The 20,788-nt window shown below is 34.0% G+C and overlaps 2 protein-coding genes across 2 annotated transcripts; both read right to left on the bottom strand.

Annotated features, from left to right (window-relative positions):
• Positions 1–510: 510 nt before the first annotated feature.
• Positions 511–7,682, bottom strand: LOC112021052 (early light-induced protein 2, chloroplastic). Its single transcript, XM_065770165.1, has 3 exons — positions 7,203–7,682; positions 6,981–7,064; positions 511–855 (listed from the first exon to the last, which is right to left on the bottom strand). The coding sequence occupies exons 1-3, from the start codon at positions 7,365–7,367 to the stop codon at positions 511–513; spliced, it is 594 nt and encodes a 197-aa protein (XP_065626237.1). The 5' UTR covers positions 7,368–7,682.
• Positions 7,683–15,008: 7,326 nt separating this feature from the next.
• Positions 15,009–16,800, bottom strand: LOC112008244 (early light-induced protein, chloroplastic). The gene is made up of 3 exons (XM_024040580.2): positions 16,385–16,800; positions 16,163–16,246; positions 15,009–15,468 (listed from the first exon to the last, which is right to left on the bottom strand). The coding sequence occupies exons 1-3, from the start codon at positions 16,547–16,549 to the stop codon at positions 15,124–15,126; spliced, it is 594 nt and encodes a 197-aa protein (XP_023896348.2). The 5' UTR covers positions 16,550–16,800; the 3' UTR covers positions 15,009–15,123.
• Positions 16,801–20,788: the final 3,988 nt, after the last annotated feature.

Genomic DNA, 20,788 nt, shown 5'->3' with positions numbered 1-20,788 from the left:
GATTCATGTTCTTGGTGCATATGTAAACATATGAAAGAGTAAATGTATGCTTCTAATTCTTTCTGTTTATATTCATCAAAAAAATTCTCTTTGTTCATATGTTTGCTACACTGTAGAGACCTTTCCACACATAAATTTGAAATATTTAATGTAATATGAATAAAAGACTATGCTCAATTCCATTTTTATACCATAATTTTTCAAGAAAAACCACAACTTTACCATGTCTAGTAATTCATTTGGGTTGTCATTTTATATTTAAGTGATGATATATGGTTAATGAGGCACAAGTTGGACAAAGTTATTTGACAATGTAATGTAGTAACGACAAGAGTAGCAAACATATTTAGAGAGGACCACTATGATAGACTCATTTGCATATAAGTTTCTATTCCTTTATAAAATTGAAATCTAATTTAATGAAAAATAGATTACAAAAACTGCTTTCCAAATTACATGGAAATTAAATATTCATTTACACAAGTTGGCCTAAGTTAGCACATCAAAAACCTAAATAAGGGTTCCACCCTCAACATACTCGGTAAAGGCTAGTGCAACCAAACCCAACATAGCAAACCTCCCATTCCACATCTCGGCATATGAGGTCATGAACCCATCTGACTTGGACTCCACGCTGATTCCCTTAAACAAAGGAATCAAAGATGCAAGAGTGAGCACAATGCTAATTCCTAAGAACCATGGGATCCCACCATTGGATATATGGGCGAACACATCTTGACCATTGGATAACTCCATTGCCATTACAGAAACAAACCCAATCATTGCTAGCTTGCCGTTGATCCTCTCTAGTGCAGGCCCACTGAACGCCAACAGGTTAGAGAACTTTGTGTTGACCTGTCAATCATAGTGAAACACATGTCAAAAAATAATCTTAAATAATGTTGTACACAAAACAACATTTTTCATAACTATTGAAATAACTTATTGTGCTTAGCGCTTAATAAAAGTAAGATCATTTAGTAGACCCAAGTAAGAATTACTACTTCCATATGAACAAGTCATGTTACTAGTTATAATTGTGTCCATAGTATTACTAAGAAAGTAAAAAATAAATAAACTTAAAAGAAAATTTTTTTTCACAAAATTAATGTGACATATTTTAAGTTGTGTATAATTAAATTTGGATCGATAATATTATGTGAAAGTAAAATACTCTAGTTATAATTTTCTCATAAAGTTGTGAAAAAATTAATGAATAATTTTTTGTGCTTAAATTAATGGCTAAAAAAAATGGATTTTCAAGAAATATTTTCATTGTATATCTAGGGTTAATGAGCGAAAAAAGAATAAGAAAAAGGAGATGAAGTATCTCTTGGGTTAATGGTAGCTACCTTGGGTGTTGATTGAGGTGGTAAAGTTGTCTCAGATTGCTCTTTCTACAAAGTGCAAAGAAGATGAATCTTACAGTATAAACTTTACTTAGAAATAAATCAATATATCATAATCATATGAATATTAAATTATTTCCATCAGGTTTTGAGTTTTCGACAAAATTAAGAATAAAAATTCATCATGATGCATAGATTTCATTACCTTTGCCATGCAACGCACTCGCATGCTAGCATTTCTTGGCACAGGTGACACATAACTAGTGGGAATAATTAGAAACTGGTTTACCCTAGTAGACCTGTTTGAAACTACACGGGTCAAAGGGCTTGCCAAGATGGATTGCATTGCAGATGAGGCTGCCATTATTACCAAAGAGCTTTTATATATGGAACTCACTAATAGACTATGAGTGATCAAGTAGGTAGTAGAAAATGAAGTAGTAAGTGCGACTCCAAGATTTTTTTTTTTAGGGGGTCAATAGCGTTGTAATTTTTGTATGCTAAAAGTGGTGTAATTTTTTACTAATGAAGAAGGAAAGTGCAAGGAAAAACAATTTCATTCTGCGGCTGATGGCAAATTAAGCTAGAGTTGGAGGGAAGGTTTCTTTCTTTTTAAAAGCGAAGTAGCAATTTTAAAAATAGAGCCACTGATACAACACTTTCACAACAAATTAATCTAGGTGGCAAGTTGTTAAAAATATGTAAAAAAGTGACGTCATTTGTGGGATCTAGATAAAAATCAATTAAAACTTGCTACTTAACTTTTATTATAAAATTATTGTGAAAATAATATTGTGAAAGTAGAATTAGGATGATCATATTCAAGGTTATTTCAATTGGGATTAAACAAAATTTAAGATTAGAGTGTTCAAAATTTTAGTTTAGAGTCAAAACAAATAAAAAATAAAAAATTTTATATATAGTTTTTTTTTTTGGCCAGGCCAGGGGTTCATTTGAACCCCTGGGCTGGCTGTATAGCCGCCAATGAGTAAGTGGCTGTGGCATTTATGTTTGGTCTCGGAGTGAAATATATAGAGAATTTTGGAGGGGAAGCGAGGAGAGCAGTGGATATTTAGGATCCACGTCTTGCATGTCATGGCAGTGTCTAGTGTTTATAGCCCATCAAGTTTGTTTTTTGTTACGAAAGGCATCGTGTGTTCTCGAAAGGTCATTGGCTGACATGGGCTCAGTTGTCCACACATGCTTGCGTCGGTACGTAATGGACGTGGCACTTTGGTTCGAGCTTTGATTTTTGAAGAGACTATTCCACATTCCACATTTCTATGTTCTACGTACGACTCACCTCTCACATTGTGCCACGGTTTTTAACTTTGCTCGCTACCAAAGTTTGATACGCAATTGATTGGGTTAGACTATAGCAACGTTTTTGTTTGATAAGAAAAGTTTGTAAGAACTCATAGTTTGTTTTATTTTATTTTTATTTTTAGAGAGTTTTAATTTATGGTGTCCGATGATAGCTCTTTATCATCATATTAAGATACCAATTGGTTTTTGGTGTAAGCAGAGATTGAGTCTCAAATCTCTTATACAACCATTAAGGACTTTACCACTTGAACTAATTGAAACCTACATTTTTCCTTTTTTTTTTTTTTTTTTGTTGTTGCATAACTCATAGTTCAAAATGTTAATGAATGTGCATTTCCTTTTACCACAGTGCCATCATTCCTAATTAGGCTTGAATTTGACAGTCCCAACCAATTTTGATTATACTGAGATATGTTGCAATTTTTTTATTTTTTATTTTATTTTTTATCAGGAGACATGTTATAAATTTTGTGTATGGGGAAGTAGCCGTTTGAATGTTATGCGTTACTTAAGCTAACACATCTTTGGTTAAATTATTGTTTTCGTCTCGAAAATTTGAATCCACATGAAGTTCATTTTCTTCACATAAAATATAGTCGATCAAAATTCAACTCATCTATAACAAGTGAGATTTAGACTAGCCTATTTGACTCGATGAATCAAACCTCAATTGCCTTATTTACACTTCCATCCTTAGTAGATTCATTTGGGGGAGGCCAAAGGACCACTCCAAGACTCTTGATGGGCTCTGCACATTAAGCAGATGTGTTTAGAAGGGATGAAGGGGCAATAGAAAAGAGCATAATTTGATAGAAATGCAGATCTACTGGAATTAAGCTTGCCTAATTTAGTGTTTTAGTCTGGCGTGTGTATATAAAAGTCTACAAATCTAAAAGATGGAAATGGGTATAATCTCAGTAATCTCTCTTTCTCTATTTCGTTTGAGTATAATCACTTTTGCTCTCTACTTTCATTGAAGTTGATAAATTTGAGATTAGGATTTATTGAGTTTGGGCTTAATATATATGTATATATATGTTGAAGTCAAGCCTTGATGCGATGACAAAATACCTTTCACCAAAAGCAACAAGTCACAAATATGAGACTTGCTCTCCTAAAAGAACTCTCATTAAGGACCAAGAATTAATTTTTCTTTATCTCTTGTTCCTTAACGTTTGTGGAGAGATTTTTCATTTGGTACTTGATAAATTTTGCAATTTTATTCTAAATTTATCAATTATGTTTTTACTAATCATAGAAAGTTAAACTTTGGTACATTGCAAGATTGCACAAACTTGGTTTTATTATAAATATTTAAAGTTATACAAATTTTTGGAAAAAGAAAAGAAAAGAAAGTTTATAATAATGTGTTTTTAAATGTTTATTGTTTATATGAATTTTCATACTTGATTTGATTCAAGTGAGGCATTAAAGAATGTGAGACTCCAAAACAAAATTGTTTTTCTAATAAAATCTGAGGCATGATGTAAACCCAAAAATTTCAGGTTTAATCCATTACACTATTGGTCTATGGAATTTTTAGGACGGCAAATCGTTTTCTCCTGCTTTCTTTTGGTGCTTTGAGGATGAAGGTGATCAGGCATCAGATGAAGTGGTAGGAGAAGGAAATGTGAGGCTTTACAAGCCCTTTGTTTGTTTAGATGTACAAGATAATATTCCAACTCCATATAAACAGTACACCCTTCTCTTTTCTTCTCTTTATAATTGTGAATATATAAATTAGTGATCAAATCATTATAATCAAGAAGTTTTTTGGTTAGCGTTTGTGAATCTCAACTGACTTGTCACTCTGTAACACCAACATTCTCATTCTCAGTGGCATTTTGTCGAACACCACGGTTCCCATCATCAATCATCACCAACGGCCCAATAATTTGTCAGCATCCTCATTGAGCTTCTTCTTGTGAAGCCTCTTTCACTTGGTTCCAAATATAAGAAAAAGCCCAAAATATTTTGTTTTAGCCATAAATTTGGAGTTGCGTGATCAACCCAAAGCCCACGAATATTATGTATTATTAACTCAAGCCCATAAGCATAATTCACCAGCAGTTTCGGTCCCAAGCAAAACCCATTAATGGCCCATACATTTGACTAAACCAGCAATCAGCCCCAACTCCCCACTTTTGCTTATACGTAATTGTAATTTTGGTAATATGGATTGTAATATTCATAAGATAATAAGTCATAGATAAATATTCTCATTTTTGCTTTGAAAATAATAATTCATACATACATACATACATACACACACACACACACACACATATATATATATATGATATTGGGCAAACAAAATAATAAATAGTGGCACACCAGTATTTATAAGTTCCAAGTATCCTGTTTAAATATATTAATATTTTTATTTTATATTATTTATAATGAAATAGTGTGTTGGTTTAAAAAAAAAAAAATAGTGAATCAAGTAAAATATGTTACTTTGTGGTGTTGTCATGTCAATAGCTAGCAAAATGCAGATACTTCATTTTTGATCAATACCTGAATTCTGAATCTATACCCAATACTTTTAATCCCTTGATAGTGGATGAATGAACACTTATCTAGTTTATTTATTTATTTATTATTTTCATTATTACTCTGTAATTAAATTTCACTTAACAATATATAAAAAATATAGGTAAAAATATATTTAATAATTAATTAATACATGCTATATTTAGTTTTTTATATTTAATTTTAGGGAACGTTGTATACCTACACCTGAAGACGTATCTCTACTCCTTAGTCGAAGAGATACCTTAACGGTTATAATTAAGTCTCTGACATATTTAATAAGTTTAAAATGTATAAATTAGGCACAATTTTTTCACAAAATCAAGGGGAGATATTTAAGTTGTGTATAATAGAGTTGGGAGCAATAACAAATTTATGTGAAAGCAATTTTGCTTTAATTATATATTTGCTGAGCAAGGTAAAAAAAGTTCATGAAAGAAAGAAGTATCTTTGGGTTAAGGTTAGGTACCTTGGTGCAGGACGAGGGTTTGTTGTGGTTGGGTGGTGAAGGTGAACTTGTTACAGGCTTTGGTTGCTCCTGCTGGTCCTCCTGCAAAGCGAAATGACATGGAATCATACAGTCAGAATCTTTACATAGAAATCAATTGCAGATCATGTTTATTAAATAATTTCTATCAAACTTTTGAGATTTCCACAAAAAGAAAAACAAACTAGACTTTTCATTACCTCTGCCATGCAACGGACTTGCATACTACTAGCATATCTGGGCAAATGTGGCACGTAACTAGTTGGAATTAGAAACTGGTTCACCCTATTAGTAGATCTGTTTGAAACTACAGATTCAAAGGTGGTCTTGCTAAGATGGATTGCATTGCAGATGAGACTGCCATTGCCAATTAGAGCTAGCTTAATGGAGTAGGCTATGGATGATCAAGTAGCAGCTATAAGCACTAGGAAATGAGGTACTAAAGTGGTTGTTGCGGCATTAATGTTAGGCCTCGAAATGACGTTATATAGAGAGTGACAGAGTGTGTTGGAGGGGCAAGCACTAGGCAGAGCAGTGGGATATTTAAGGAGCCACGTCTATATTTTCATAAGGATATTGGNTTTGTGCTGACCTGCCAATAGTGAAACGTGTCAAAATACTCTTAACAATATTGTGAAACATAGTTATAAGTAGAACAATATTTCTCACAACAATTAACACAACCTTAGCATAATAGAAGCAATATCTTTAGTGAATCAAGTAAAAATTATGTTACTTTGTGGCATGTTGTCATGTCAATAGCTAGAAAATGCAGATACTTCATTTTTGATCAAATACCTGAATTTTGAATCTATACCCGATACTTTTAATCCCTTGATAGTGGATGATGAACACTTATCTAGTTTATTTATTTATTTATTATTTTTATTATTACTCTTTAATTAAATTTCACTTAACAATATATAAAAAATATAAGTAAAAATATATTTAATAATTAATTAATACATGCTATATGGTACTTTTTTATATTTAATTTTAGGGAACGTTGTAGCGTACCTATACCTGAAGACGTATCTCTACTTCTTAGTCGAAGAGATACCTTAACGGTTATAATTAAGTCTCTGACATATTTAATAAGTTTAAAATGTATAAATTAGGCACAATTTTTTCACAAAATCAAGGGGAGATATTTTAAGTTGTGTATAATAGAGTTGGGAGCAATAACAAATTTATGTGAAAGCAATTTTGCTTTAATTATAATTTGCTGAGCAAGGTAAAAAAAGTTCATGAAAGAAAGAAGTATCTTTTGGGTTAAGGTTAGGTACCTTAGGTGCAGGACGAGGGGTTTGTTGTGGTTGAGGTGGTGAAGGTGAAGTTGTTACAGGCTTTGGTTGCTCCTGCTGGTCCTCCTGCAAAGCGAAATGCCATGGAATCATACAGTCAGAATCTTTACATAGAAATCAATTAGCAGATCATGTTTATTAAATAATTTCTATCAAACTTTTGAGATTTCCACAAAAAGAAAAACAAACTAGACTTTTCATTACCTCTGCCATGCAACGGACTTGCATACTACTAGCATATCTGGGCAAATGTGGCACGTAACTAGTGGGAATTAGAAACTGGTTCACCCTATTAGTAGATCTGTTTGAAACTACAAGATTCAAAGGTGGTCTTGCTAAGATGGATTGCATTGCAGATGAGACTGCCATTGCCAATTAGAGCTAGCTTAATGGAGTAGGCTATGGATGACCAAGTAGCAGCTATAAGCACTAGGAAATGAGGTACTAAAGTTGCTGTTGCGGCATTAATGTTAGGCCTCGAAATGACATTATATAGAGAGTGACAGAGTGTGTTGGAGGGGCAAGCACTAGGCAGAGCAGTGGATATTTAAGGAGCCACGTCTATATATTTTCATAAGGATATTGGTTCACGTGTGTTCATTTGTCCACACACGGTGGTGTAAGCAATAGACATGGCGCTCTCCTTCACCATAACTTTCTACCACTGAGTTTGAGGCCCATAATGCTTCCGAGGTTTTCACATTGAAGGGAAGGGAAGGGACTAGACCATTCCACATTTCTCTAGCTATGTACTACTCGCCCTCTCACATTGTGCCACGGTTCTGTACTCTTTCACTACCACCAAACTTTGATAGGCAAAAGATATACTAATTGATTCGTTTAAACAAGCAACGTGGACTATTTGTATTATTTTCTTTATTATTTTTTGGTACAAAAATTCTATCAATTTGCAAACTTTCCCTTTTAGCTAGTCCATCGTCTATTTCATTGTTTTTTTCTACGGCATTTTCTGAGTGTAGTTTCTCGTTGAATGCCATTTGGGTGGATGCTGGTTTGCAGTAGTGGCAGGAAAATTTTTATATATAATTTTGCTAAACTCCCAGTTCAAAATTTTAATGAACTTGCATTTCCTTTTACTATAATTACATCATTCCTAATCAGGGTAGAATTAAATTGCCCGAACATTACATGATCACAAAGAGATATATGGGTTACTTTAACCGTGTCATCTTAGACTGAAGTTAAACTATTGGTTTCCTCTTTAAAATTTGCAAGAAATTTATTTTTCTTCGCTTAAACTATTCAAATCTTTACAATTTTTTTTTTTTTTTTTTGTGTGTGTGTGACAAAATAAAAGATGAGACAATCAAATCTCATTCTCTTTAATTTTAAAAAGACTTGTCTTCTCACATGTACTCCGTAGAAAAAGAATAATTTTTGTAAGATTTTTCTGAAGATGTTGTAAAACTAAAGGATATGTAGATCATAAAAGATGTAAAAACCAGCCCTATAAATCAATATTAAATTAAAAACGATCAAAATTTGAAGCCCAACAAACAAGGTATTCAAATACAATGAGAAAAGAAGAAGAAAAGAGGATCCTAGAATGACTATCATCTGCTCAAACAAGTAACCCATAAGCCCCACAATGGTGATTTGATCATGCATGGACTTCTCCTTGATCTATAATGGGTGCAGCGCTTAATGTTATGACTAGAAAGATTCATGTTCTTGGTGCATATGTAAATATATGAAAGAGTAAATGTATTCTCCTAATTCTTTTTGTTCGTATGTTTCTTACACGGTAGAGTCCTTCTCACACATAAATTTGAAATATTCAATGTGTTGGAGCATTTTAATATTATTTAATTAAAATGAATAAATATAATAATATAAATATAAATATAAATATATGAGAGTTAATATAGAAGATAAGGAGCTAATGAAATGTTTAATTTCACATTGAAAAGGGGAGAGACTCTTTTATTATTTTTAATTGTGGTGATTAATGGGTTAATATATACTAGTATGTAACCCATGCTACCACATGGAAATGAATATATTATTAATCATGAGTTTATTCATGTTTAAAATGCTCAGTTAAGTCTAAATTCATATTATTAACCATAAAATTTTATTAACAAAACTTAACAGTATGTGTGTATATATATATATATATATAGACCTCTTGATACTATTTTGATAACTGCTGAAAAAACTGATGTTAAAGCTACTCCTTTCAAAATTGCTGATGATAAAACTCCTATTGTTAGTATTATTGAACAAAACAATTTTGTTAATGAATCTTTGCATGTTATTGGTCAACAGCTTGACCGTACTGACGAAAAAATTGTTGAAAAAACTGTTGAAAAGTCTGCTTCTGTTGAAAAACCTATTTCTGTTAAAATTGAAAAGCCTTTGATTAATTTACCCAGTTTTGATAACAAATTCAAGTTCAAGACTTCTCAATCCAAAGCTCTGGATACTGTTGAAAAAATGCTTGCTGATTTAAAAGTCAAAACTGAGGGTATTTCTACAAGTACTCATACTGCTTGCACTATTTCAAGAAATGAAAAAGAAATTGTTTCTGATGAAAATACAGATTCTAATACTGTTTCTTCTGTTTCTGCTAAAAAGGTTTTTGATAATGATTTCCCAGAAATCAAAAGATTTGTTGGAAGTTCTTCCAAACCCATGTTTCTTACAAAAAATTGGTATTCGAGACCTACTCCTCCTGATATGCAGTTTGAAGAGAGACCTTTTCAAACTCAATTTTCTGTTTCTGCTGATAAAAGTTATGAATGAAATATTGATGGTTTTTCTGAACAAGAAATTATTAACAAAATGGGACATATGTCCATGGTTGGTATTACTTATCAAAATAATCATGATTTTGATCAGCCTGAAATTGTTGACTTGCTTGCTACTGGTTTTTCTGGTACTCTTCGTGGATGGTGGGATTCATATCTCACAGAAGACTCCAGAGACTCTATTAAACATGCTGTTAAAAAGAATGATGAAGGTTTGCCTATTTTTGATGATCGTATTGGTCGAGGTATTCCTGACGGTGTTAATACCTTGATTTATACTATTATCAAACATTTTGTTGGTGCTTCATCTACTTATGTGATTGAACGGACCTTAACGTGGTCCGCTTGCCTCCTGATGAACGGATCCATCATTTGCATGAGCCCCCAGTGGGCGGACCTGATGTGAACGGGCCGGATATGGACGGGGTGAATAATGGTGGGCTAGTAGTCCACGGGCCTGCTGAGCCCCTAATGGGAGTTATTTAGACCCATTCACATAAGGGCCCAAATAGAGTCCTTGCGCTAGTGGGATTCTGGAAATCTTATATACTTGGTAAAAATATTCCGCGTAAGGAAGAGGCTTGTTCATCACGTTTAGGACTCTACAAGAAGAGTCCTATAAGGAAAAGACTTCCGTGCCAAGGAAGGAATGTCAACCTCAAGCCACTATAAAAGCCCCAATACCCTCACAAGCCAAGGTACGCATAATTAACCCTTTCTAGCACTCTAGAGTTGTGAGCATACTTTCTAACTTGACCTTCGGAGGGTATTTGGCCGGCACCACACCGGTGCTCTCTGTTAGGTCCTCTTTTCTCTGTGCAGGTGTCGTTTCGAGGGTACGAGCATTGTGCAACTCACTGTTGATATTTTCGGCATCATCATGAATATTAAATTATTTCCATCAGGTTTTGAGTTTTCAACAAAATTAAGAATAAAAATTTATCATGATGCATAGATTTCATTACCTTTGTCATGCAATGCACTCGCATGCTAGCATTTCTTGGCACAGGTGACACATAACTAGTGGGAATAATTAGAAACTAGTTTACCCTAGTAAACCTGTTTGAAACTACACGGGTCAAAGGGCTTGCCAAGATGGATTGCACTGCAGATGAGGCTGCCATAATTACCAAAGAGCTTTTATATATGGAACTCACTAATAGACTATGAGTGATCATGTAGGTAGTAGAAAATGAAGTAGTATGTGGCTGTGGCATTTATGTTTGGTCTCGGAGTGATATATATAGAGAGTTTTGGAGGAGAAGCAAGGAGAGCAGTGGATATATATTTAGGATCCACGTCTTGCATATTATGGCAGTGTCTAGTGTTTATAACCCATCAAGTTTGTTTTTTGTTACAAAAGGCATCGTATGTTCTCGAAAGGTCATTGGCTGACATGGGCTCAGTTGTCCACACATGCTGGCGTCGGTACGTAATGGACGTGGCACTTTGGTTCTAGCTTTGATTTTTGAAGAGACTATACCATTCCGCATTTCCATGTTCTACGTACGACTCACCTCTCACATTGTGCCACGGTTTTTAACTTTGCTCGCTACCAAAGTTTGATACGCAATTGATTGGGTTAGACTATAGCAACGTTTTTGTTTGATAAGAAAAATTTGTAAGAATTCACAGTTTGTTTTATTTTATTTTATTATTTTTATAGAGTTTTCATTTATGGTATCTGATGATAGCTCTTTATCATCATATTAAGACATCAATTGGTTTTTGGTGTAAGCAAATATTGAGTCTTAAATTTCTTATACAACTATCAAGGACTTTACCAGTTGAGCTAACTAAAACCTATATTTTTCCTTTTTTCTTTTGGTTGCATAACTCATAGTTCAAAATGTTAATGAATGTGCATTTCCTTTTACCATAGAGCCATCATTCCTAATTGGGCTCGAATTTGACAATCCCAACCAATTTTGATTATACTGAGATATGTTGCAATTTTTTTATTTTTTATTTTATTTTTTATCAGGAGATATGTTATAAATTTTGTGTACGGGGAAGTAGCGGTTTGAATGTTATGCGTTACTTAAGCTAACACATCTTTGGTTAAATTATTGTTTTCGTCTCGAAAATTTGAATCCACATGAAGTTCATTTTTCTTCACATAAAATATAGTCGATCAAAATTCAACTCATCTATAACAAGTAAGATTTAGACTAGCCTATTTGACTCTATGAATCAAACCTCAATTGCCTTATTTACACTTCCATCCTTAGTAGATTCATTTGGGGGAGGCCGAAGGACCACTCCAAGACTCTTGATGGGCTCTGCACATTAAGCAGATGTGTTTAGAAGGGATGAAGGGGCAATAGAAAAGAGCATAATTTGATAGAAATGCAGATCTACTGGAATTAAGCTTGCCTAATTTAGTGTTTTAGTCTGGCGTGTGTATATAAAAGTATACAAATCTAAAAGATGGAAATGGGTATAATCTCAGTAATCTCTCTTTCTCTATTTCGTTTGAGTATAATCACTTTTGCTCTCTACTTTCATTGAAGTTGATAAATATGAGTTTTATTGTATGTATAAAGTGATAAATTTGAGATTAGGATTTATTGAGTTTGGGCTTAACATATATGTATATATATGTTGAAGTCAAGCCTTGATGCGATGACAAAATACCTTTCACCAAAAGCAACAGGTTACAAATATGAGACTTGCTCTCCTAAAAGAACTCTCATTAAGGACCAAGAATTAATTTTTCTTTATCTCTTGTTCCTTAACATTTGTGGGGAGATTTTTCATTTGGTACTTGATAAATTTTGCAATTTTATTCTAAATTTATCAATTATGTTTTTACTAATCATAGAAAGTTAAACTTTGGTACATTGCAAGATTGCACAAACTTGGTTTTATTATAAATATTTAAAGTTATACAAATTTTTGAAAAAAGAAAAGAAAAGAAAGTTTATAATAATGTGTTTTTAAATGTTTATTGTTTATATGAATTTTCATACTTGATTTGATTCAAGTGAGGCATTAAAGAATGTGAGACTCTAAAACAAAATTGTTTTTCTAATAAAGTCTGAGGCATGATGTAAACCCAAAAATTTCAGGTTTAATCCATTACACTATTGATCTATGGAATTTTTAGGGTGGCAAATCGTTTTCTCCTGCTTTATTTTGGTGCTTTGAGGATGAAGGTGATCACGGCATCAGATGAAGTGGAAGGAGAAGGAAATGTGAGGCTTTACAAGCCCTTTGTTTGTTTAGATGTACAAGATAGTGTTCCAACTCCATATAAACAGTACACCCTTCTCTTTTCTTCTCTTTATAGTTGTGAATATATAAATTAGTGATCAAATCATTATAATCAAGAAGTTTTTTGGTTAGCGTTCGTGAATCTCAACTGACTTGTCACTCTGTAACACCAACATTCTCATTCTCAGTGGCATTTTGTCGAACACCACGGTTCCCATCATCATTCATCACCAACGGCCCAATAATTTGCAGCATCCTCATTGAGCTTCTTCTTGTGAAGCCTCTTTCACTTGGTTCCAAAAATAAGAAAAAGCCCAAAATATTTTGTTTTAGCCATAAATTTGGAGTTGCGTGATCAACCCAAAGCCCACGAATATTATGTATTAATAACTCAAGCCCATAAGCATCATTCACCAGCAGTTTCGGTCCCAAGCGAAACCCATTAATATGGCCCATACATTTGACTAAACCAGCAATCAGCCCCAACTCCCCACTTTTGCTTATACGTAATTGTAATTTTGGTAATATGGATTGTAATATTCATAAGATAATAAGTCATAGATAAATATTCTCAATTTTGCTTTTAAAATAATAATTTATACATACATACATACATACATATATATATATATATATGGTATTGGGCAAACAAAATAATAAATAGTGGCACACCAGTATTTATAAGTTCCAGATATCCTGTTTAAATATATTAATATTTTTATTTTATTTTATTTATAATGAAATAGTGTGTTGGTTTCAAAAAAAAAAAAAACATAGTGTGTTAAATTAGTTCAGTCCAACGTTGCAGTGTTTAGTCATTAATTCTTGAGGAGGCAATTGTATTTGGTTTGTCCTGATCCACTCTTAGCAAGAAGCTCTAGAAATACGTTGTTTCAATTAGTTTTTAGTTTATAGGCAGGGAAGTGTGTGTGATGCATTGTGTTTTGGGCTAGCATAAATTATGTCTAACTAGTTGTTGAAGCCTACGGCCAGGTGCAAGGGAATATAGTAATATCAAATAATATTGTGATTTGCTTTCTCTAATGTAAGAGGGACAAAATTGGGAAATGCCCCGTTTGGGTAAAAATAGCAGCATAATGCCATTTTCTCCAAACTATATAGGGAAATGCCCCTCTTTTGTAACTCGATTTTCTCAAAATCGAGTTAGGCCCTATAACGGCATTTTTAAGGAGCCTATAGTGACGTTTTTAGGACTTATAGTGGCGTTTTTTAACTCGATTTATAAAAAATCGAGTTATAGGTAAAAAAAAATTAAAAAAATTGCCTATAACTCGATTTTATGGAAATTGAGTTACAAAACGTCACTATAGATCCTAAAAATGTCGCTATAGGTCCTTAAAAACGCCGCTATAGGGCTCCAGAATTTTTTTTTTATAACTCGATTTTGAGAAAATCGAGTTACAAAAGAGGGGCAATTCCCTATATAGTTTCGAGAAAAGGGCATTATGCTGCTATTTTTACCCAAATGGGGCATTTCCCAATTTTGTCCAATGTAAGAGTGATTATCATTTTCAATAACACAATTATTTAATTGCTCAGTTGCAAAAACACGACACTAACGGAGGGGTAACCCATAAGCTCCACAATGGTGATTTGAGCATGCATGGACTTCTCCTTGATCCAAAATGGGCGCAGAGAGCTTCATGTTTTTGGTGCATATGTAAATATATGAAAGAGTAAATGTATTCATCTAATTATTTTTGCTCATATGTTTGCTACAGTGTAGAGTCCTTCCCACACATAAATTTGAAATATCAATGTATAAGAGACGATGCTCAATTCCATTTTTTACCATAATTTTTCAAGAAAAACCACAACTTTCCCATGTCTAGTAATTAGTTTGGGTTGTCCTTTTATATTTAAGTGATAATTTATGGTTAATGATGGCACAAGCTAGACAGAGTCATTTGACAATGTTATACAGCAACGATGAGAGTAGACAAATATATTTAGAGAGGACCACTTGTTTGATAAGACTCATTTGCATATAAGTTTCTATTCCTTTATAAAATTGAAATCTAATTTACTAAAAAATGGATTACATAAGTTGCTTTCCAAATTGCATGGAAATTAAATATTCATTTACAAAAGTTGGACTAAGTTAGCAAATCAAAAACCTAAATAAGGGTTCCACCCTTGACATACTCGGTAAAGGCTAGTGCAACCAAACCTAACATGGCAAACCTCCCATTCCACATCTCAGCATCTGAGGTCATCAACCCCTTTGACTTGGACTCCACACTGACTCCCTGGAGCAAAGGAATTAGGGATGCAAGAGAGAGCACAATGCTAGTCCCTAAGAACCATGGGATCCCACCATTAGATACCTGGTCAAACACATCTTGGCCATTGGATAACTCCACTGCCAATGCAGCAACAAAGCCAATCATTGCTAGCCTGCCGTTAATCCTTTCTGGTGCAGGCCCACTAAATGCCAACACATCTGAGAACTTTGTGCTGACCTGCCAATAGTGAAACGTGTCAAAATACTCTTAACAATATTGTGAAACATAGTTATAAGTAGAACAATATTTCTCACAACAATTAACACAACCTTAGCATAATAGAAGCAATATCTTTAGTGAATCAAGTAAAAATTATGTTACTTTGTGGCATGTTGTCATGTCAATAGCTAGAAAATGCAGATACTTCATTTTTGATCAAATACCTGAATTTTGAATCTATACCCGATACTTTTAATCCCTTGATAGTGGATGATGAACACTTATCTAGTTTATTTATTTATTTATTATTTTTATTATTACTCTTTAATTAAATTTCACTTAACAATATATAAAAAATATAAGTAAAAATATATTTAATAATTAATTAATACATGCTATATGGTACTTTTTTATATTTAATTTTAGGGAACGTTGTAGCGTACCTATACCTGAAGACGTATCTCTACTTCTTAGTCGAAGAGATACCTTAACGGTTATAATTAAGTCTCTGACATATTTAATAAGTTTAAAATGTATAAATTAGGCACAATTTTTTCACAAAATCAAGGGGAGATATTTTAAGTTGTGTATAATAGAGTTGGGAGCAATAACAAATTTATGTGAAAGCAATTTTGCTTTAATTATAATTTGCTGAGCAAGGTCAAAAAAGTTCATGAAAGAAAGAAGTATCTTTTGGGTTAAGGTTAGGTACCTTAGGTGCAGGACGAGGGGTTTGTTGTGGTTGAGGTGGTGAAGGTGAAGTTGTTACAGGCTTTGGTTGCTCCTGCTGGTCCTCCTGCAAAGCGAAATGCCATGGAATCATACAGTCAGAATCTTTACATAGAAATCAATTGGCAGATCATGTTTATTAAATAATTTCTATCAAACTTTTGAGATTTCCACAAAAAGAAAAACAAACTAGACTTTTCATTACCTCTGCCATGCAACGGACTTGCATACTACTAGCATATCTGGGCAAATGTGGCACGTAACTAGTTGGAATTAGAAACTGGTTCACCCTATTAGTAGATCTGTTTGAAACTACAAGATTCAAAGGTGGTCTTGCTAAGATGGATTGCATTGCAGATGAGACTGCCATTGCCAATTAGAGCTAGCTTAATGGAGTAGGCTATGGATGATCAAGTAGCAGCTATAAGCACTAGGAAATGAGGTACTAAAGTTGTTGTTGCGGCATTAATGTTAGGCCTCGAAATGACGTTATATAGAGAGTGACAGAGTGTGTTGGAGGGGCAAGCACTAGGCAGAGCAGTGGATATTTAAGGAGCCACGTCTATATATTTTCATAAGGATATTGGTTCACGTGTGTTCATTTGTCCACACACGGTGGTGTAAGCAATAGACATGGCGCTCTCCTTCACCATAACTTTCTACCACTGAGTTTGAGGCCCATAATGCTTCCGAGGTTTTCACATTGAAGGGAAGGGAAGGGACTAGACCATTCCACATTTCTCTAGCTATGTACTACTCGCCCTCTCACATTGTGCCACGGTTCTGTCCTCTTTCACTACGAAACTTTGATAGGCAAAAGATATTCTATTTGATTCGTTTAAACAAGGAACGTGGACTATAGCTATAAGCACTAGGAAATGAGGTACTAAAGTTGCTGTTGCGGCATTAATGTTAGGCCTCGAAATGACATTATATAGAGAGTGACAGAGTGTGTTGGAGGGGCAAGCACTAGGCAGAGCAGTGGATATTTAAGGAGCCACGTCTATATATTTTCATAAGGATATTGGTTCACGTGTGTTCATTTGTCCACACACGGTGGTGTAAGCAATAGACATGGCGCTCTCCTTCACCATAACTTTCTACCACTGAGTTTGAGGCCCATAATGCTTCCGAGGTTTTCACATTGAAGGGAAGGGAAGGGACTAGACCATTCCACATTTCTCTAGCTATGTACTACTCGCCCTCTCACATTGTGCCACGGTTCTGTCCTCTTTCACTACGAAACTTTGATAGGCAAAAGATATTCTATTTGATTCGTTTAAACAAGGAACGTGGACTATTTGTATTATTTTCTTTATTATTTTTTGGTACAAAAATTCTATCAATTTGCAAACTTTCCCTTTTAGCTAGTCCGTCTATTTCATTGTTTTTTTCTACGGCATTTTCTGAGTGTAGTTTCTCGTTGAATGCCATTTGGGTGGATACTGGTTTTCAGTTGTGGCAGGAAAATTTTTATATATAATTTTGCTAAACTCCCAGTTCAAAATTTTAATGAACTTGCATTTCCTTTTACCATAATTACATCATTCCTAATCAGGGTCGAATTAAATTGTCCGAACATAACATGATCACAAAGAGATATATGGGTTACTTTAACCGTGTCATCTTAGACTGAAGTTAAACTATTGGTTTCCTCTTTAAAATTTGCAAGAAATTTATTTTTCTTCGCTTAAACTATTCAAATCTTTACAAATTTTTTTTTTTTTTTTTTTGTGTGTGTGTGACAAAATAAAAGATGAGACAATTAAATCTCATTCTCTTTAATTTTAAAAAGACTTGTCTTCTCACATGTACTCCTTCGTAGAAAAAGAATAATTTTTGTAAGATTTTTCTGAAGATGTTGTAAAACTAAAGGATATGTAGATCATAAAAGATGTAAAAACCAGCCCTATAAATCAATATTAAATTAAAAACGATCAAAATTTGAAGCCCAACAAACAAGGTATTCAAATACAATGAGAAAAGAAGAAGAAAAGAGGATCCTAGAATGACTATCATCTGCTCAAACATGTAACCCATAAGCCCCACAATGGTGATTTGATCATGCATGGACTTCTCCTTGATCTATAATGGGTGCAGCGCTTAATGTTATGACTAGAGAGATTCATGTTCTTGGTGCATATGTAAATATATGAAAGAGTAAATGTATTCTCCTAATTCTTTTTGTTCATATGTTTCTTACACGGTAGAGTCCTTCCCACACATAAACTTGAAATATTCAATGTGTTGGAGCATTTGAATATTATTTAATTAAAATGAATAAATATGATAATATAAATATAAATATAAATATATGAGAGTTAATATAGAAGATAAGGAGCTAATGAAATGTTTAATCTCACATTGAAAAGGGGAGAGACTCTTTTATTATTTTTAATTGTGGTGATTAATGGGTTAATATATATTGGAGCAAATATTGAGCTAGATACATTCTAAAATTATTTCCAAATTCATTAGTGAGTAAATATGACCTTACTATGGAAAAATGAAAAGCCATTTACCCACTTAATAGACTAACCATTTAGGCCTATCCATTCTTCACAAACTCCTTATCTCATTCGTTTAATTATGTAACTCTAGCCCATTAGATTTATGTCCAATAATTAATCTTGTAACACCCACTACATTAGCATTATGGACCTAATTAATCAAATTATTTTGAGTAATAATTTAGTGAGGCCCATTGAGTCTATAAATAGACTCATTCAGACCCATCCATGTTACTACAATACAACAGTATTACACCAAAAAATCCAGTAATTACATGCATTCTTATACACTAAACATGAGAGAGGTTCTAGGTAAGGAAGGATGTTCTTTTTGGTGGAGCTTTGGGTTTAAACACTTTGTATAGAAATTGTTTTAGCCATAGGACATTTGTTGAACTGTTGTATCCTGGAAGAGACATATCAGAGAAGGTTTGCACTGATTACAAAAATTAGCCAACCAAAGGCTTGAATCTTCTGAAAGAGAGCGAGTGTTGTGCCTTAGTCCAAATAGTGTTGTATATATTTTTTTTTCAAATTAATAATATTCAGAAATATTATTCAATTTCTCTTTGTGTTATTTCTATTATTATTGTGTTTACACCAACAAAATATAATGAATAAGAGACAATGCTCAATTCCATTTTTATACCATAATTTTCGAAGAAAAACCACAACTTTCCCATGTCTAGTAATTAATTTGGGTTGTCTTTTTAAATTTAAGTGATGATTTATGGTTAATGAGTGTAGGGGCTTTTTTTGTTATGTTGGGCTGGGCTGCCTCCTACAGTATTAGGCCCAAATATTCTGAGTAAGGGAGTTGAGACCGGTCTAACTGCAACTTAACTTGGTCTGGCTTGTGCGCAAATTATGACTTGTCTGCCAGGAACATGCTTACGATAGGTAGAACTATTTTAGATGAGTTATGACATGCATACATGATAATAAAACAAAAAAGGAATACTTCGGCTTCTCAAATAAAGTAAACAATTAATCTTTAATTTAAAAGAGATAATCACAATAATGATAACTATTTTTAATAAAGACAGTAAGTTAATAAATGGTCAGCACATGGGTTAATTAATGGAAGAATGAAATCAGAGTAAATCCAATTTGTAGGACCAAGACCAGAGAGGGAAGAACGCTTCCTCTCAACGCAATCAACCTCCCAGGGAAGATTCTGCCGTGGAAGTTAATTACTTTGAGGGAAGCGGATCTAAATGGTTGGTGCCCAGAGAAAAAACCCTTTTTTCTTGCTTTTGGCAGGGAGCAGAATTTTGAGAGGGAGAGAGGGAAATCAACCTACTAGTGCATGCCTGCCGGTTTAACTCTCTATTTTTTCCTTTCTTCTTTCTTTGTTTTTAGTTTTTCCTCTTATCTTTTCTTTCTTTTCTTTTACACTTGTTTTCTATTTTTTGTGATTCCTCAGAGACGATTCTTACACTCCCCCCCCCCCTCCCTCTGGGCACGACAAAGGTCTCCTTGTATAGTGCCTGTCGTGACAAGATTTTATTATTTTAACCCTTAACTACCTTTGTCTGGTCTAGGTGTACTTGTCAACCACCACTGATCTGTCTATGTGCCATTCCCCCCATTTCCAGACAAAGGAGAGCTATTTTATTTATTAGTCTGCCGTGACACCCTTTCCTGCCACGGTATGGATGCTCTCTCTATATCCCTCATGGCATGCACCTAACAGTTCCCACTTAACCTTGTTTCTTTTGGGTAGTATGTCATCCCAGCAGGACGTACCCTCCAAAAGAGCTTGGGCAGGAACTGCAGAATAGGTTTTTTCCTCTCTCCCCACCGCAAAACCATGCCTTCTCACCTCTGACCCATAACCCCACCATGTCCCATATTGGCTGGGTACAAACTGGTGGTGTCTGGGCCTTGCGCATACCTCCCTTTCATGTATGTCCAAAATCTGCTTGTTGTTCATGCGTTTGCTGTGGTCTGGAGGCTTGCCTGTACAGTCTGCCGCTCTTCTTTGACCCTTTATGTGGGTTGTTTTACGATTTCCTGCTCCCCTTTAGGAGCTGAGCTTTATTTGATACTAGACTTTATATTTCTTTCAACCTATTCCTTGATTGCCATCATGTCCT

The sequence above is a fragment of the Quercus suber genome, unplaced genomic scaffold (assembly GCF_002906115.3).
Source record: "Quercus suber isolate HL8 unplaced genomic scaffold, Cork oak 2.0 scaffold_3B, whole genome shotgun sequence".
NCBI lineage: Eukaryota > Viridiplantae > Streptophyta > Magnoliopsida > Fagales > Fagaceae > Quercus > Quercus suber.
The sequence above is the reverse complement of the archived record's forward strand: the minus strand, read 5'-3'. Positions and strand labels throughout refer to the sequence as shown.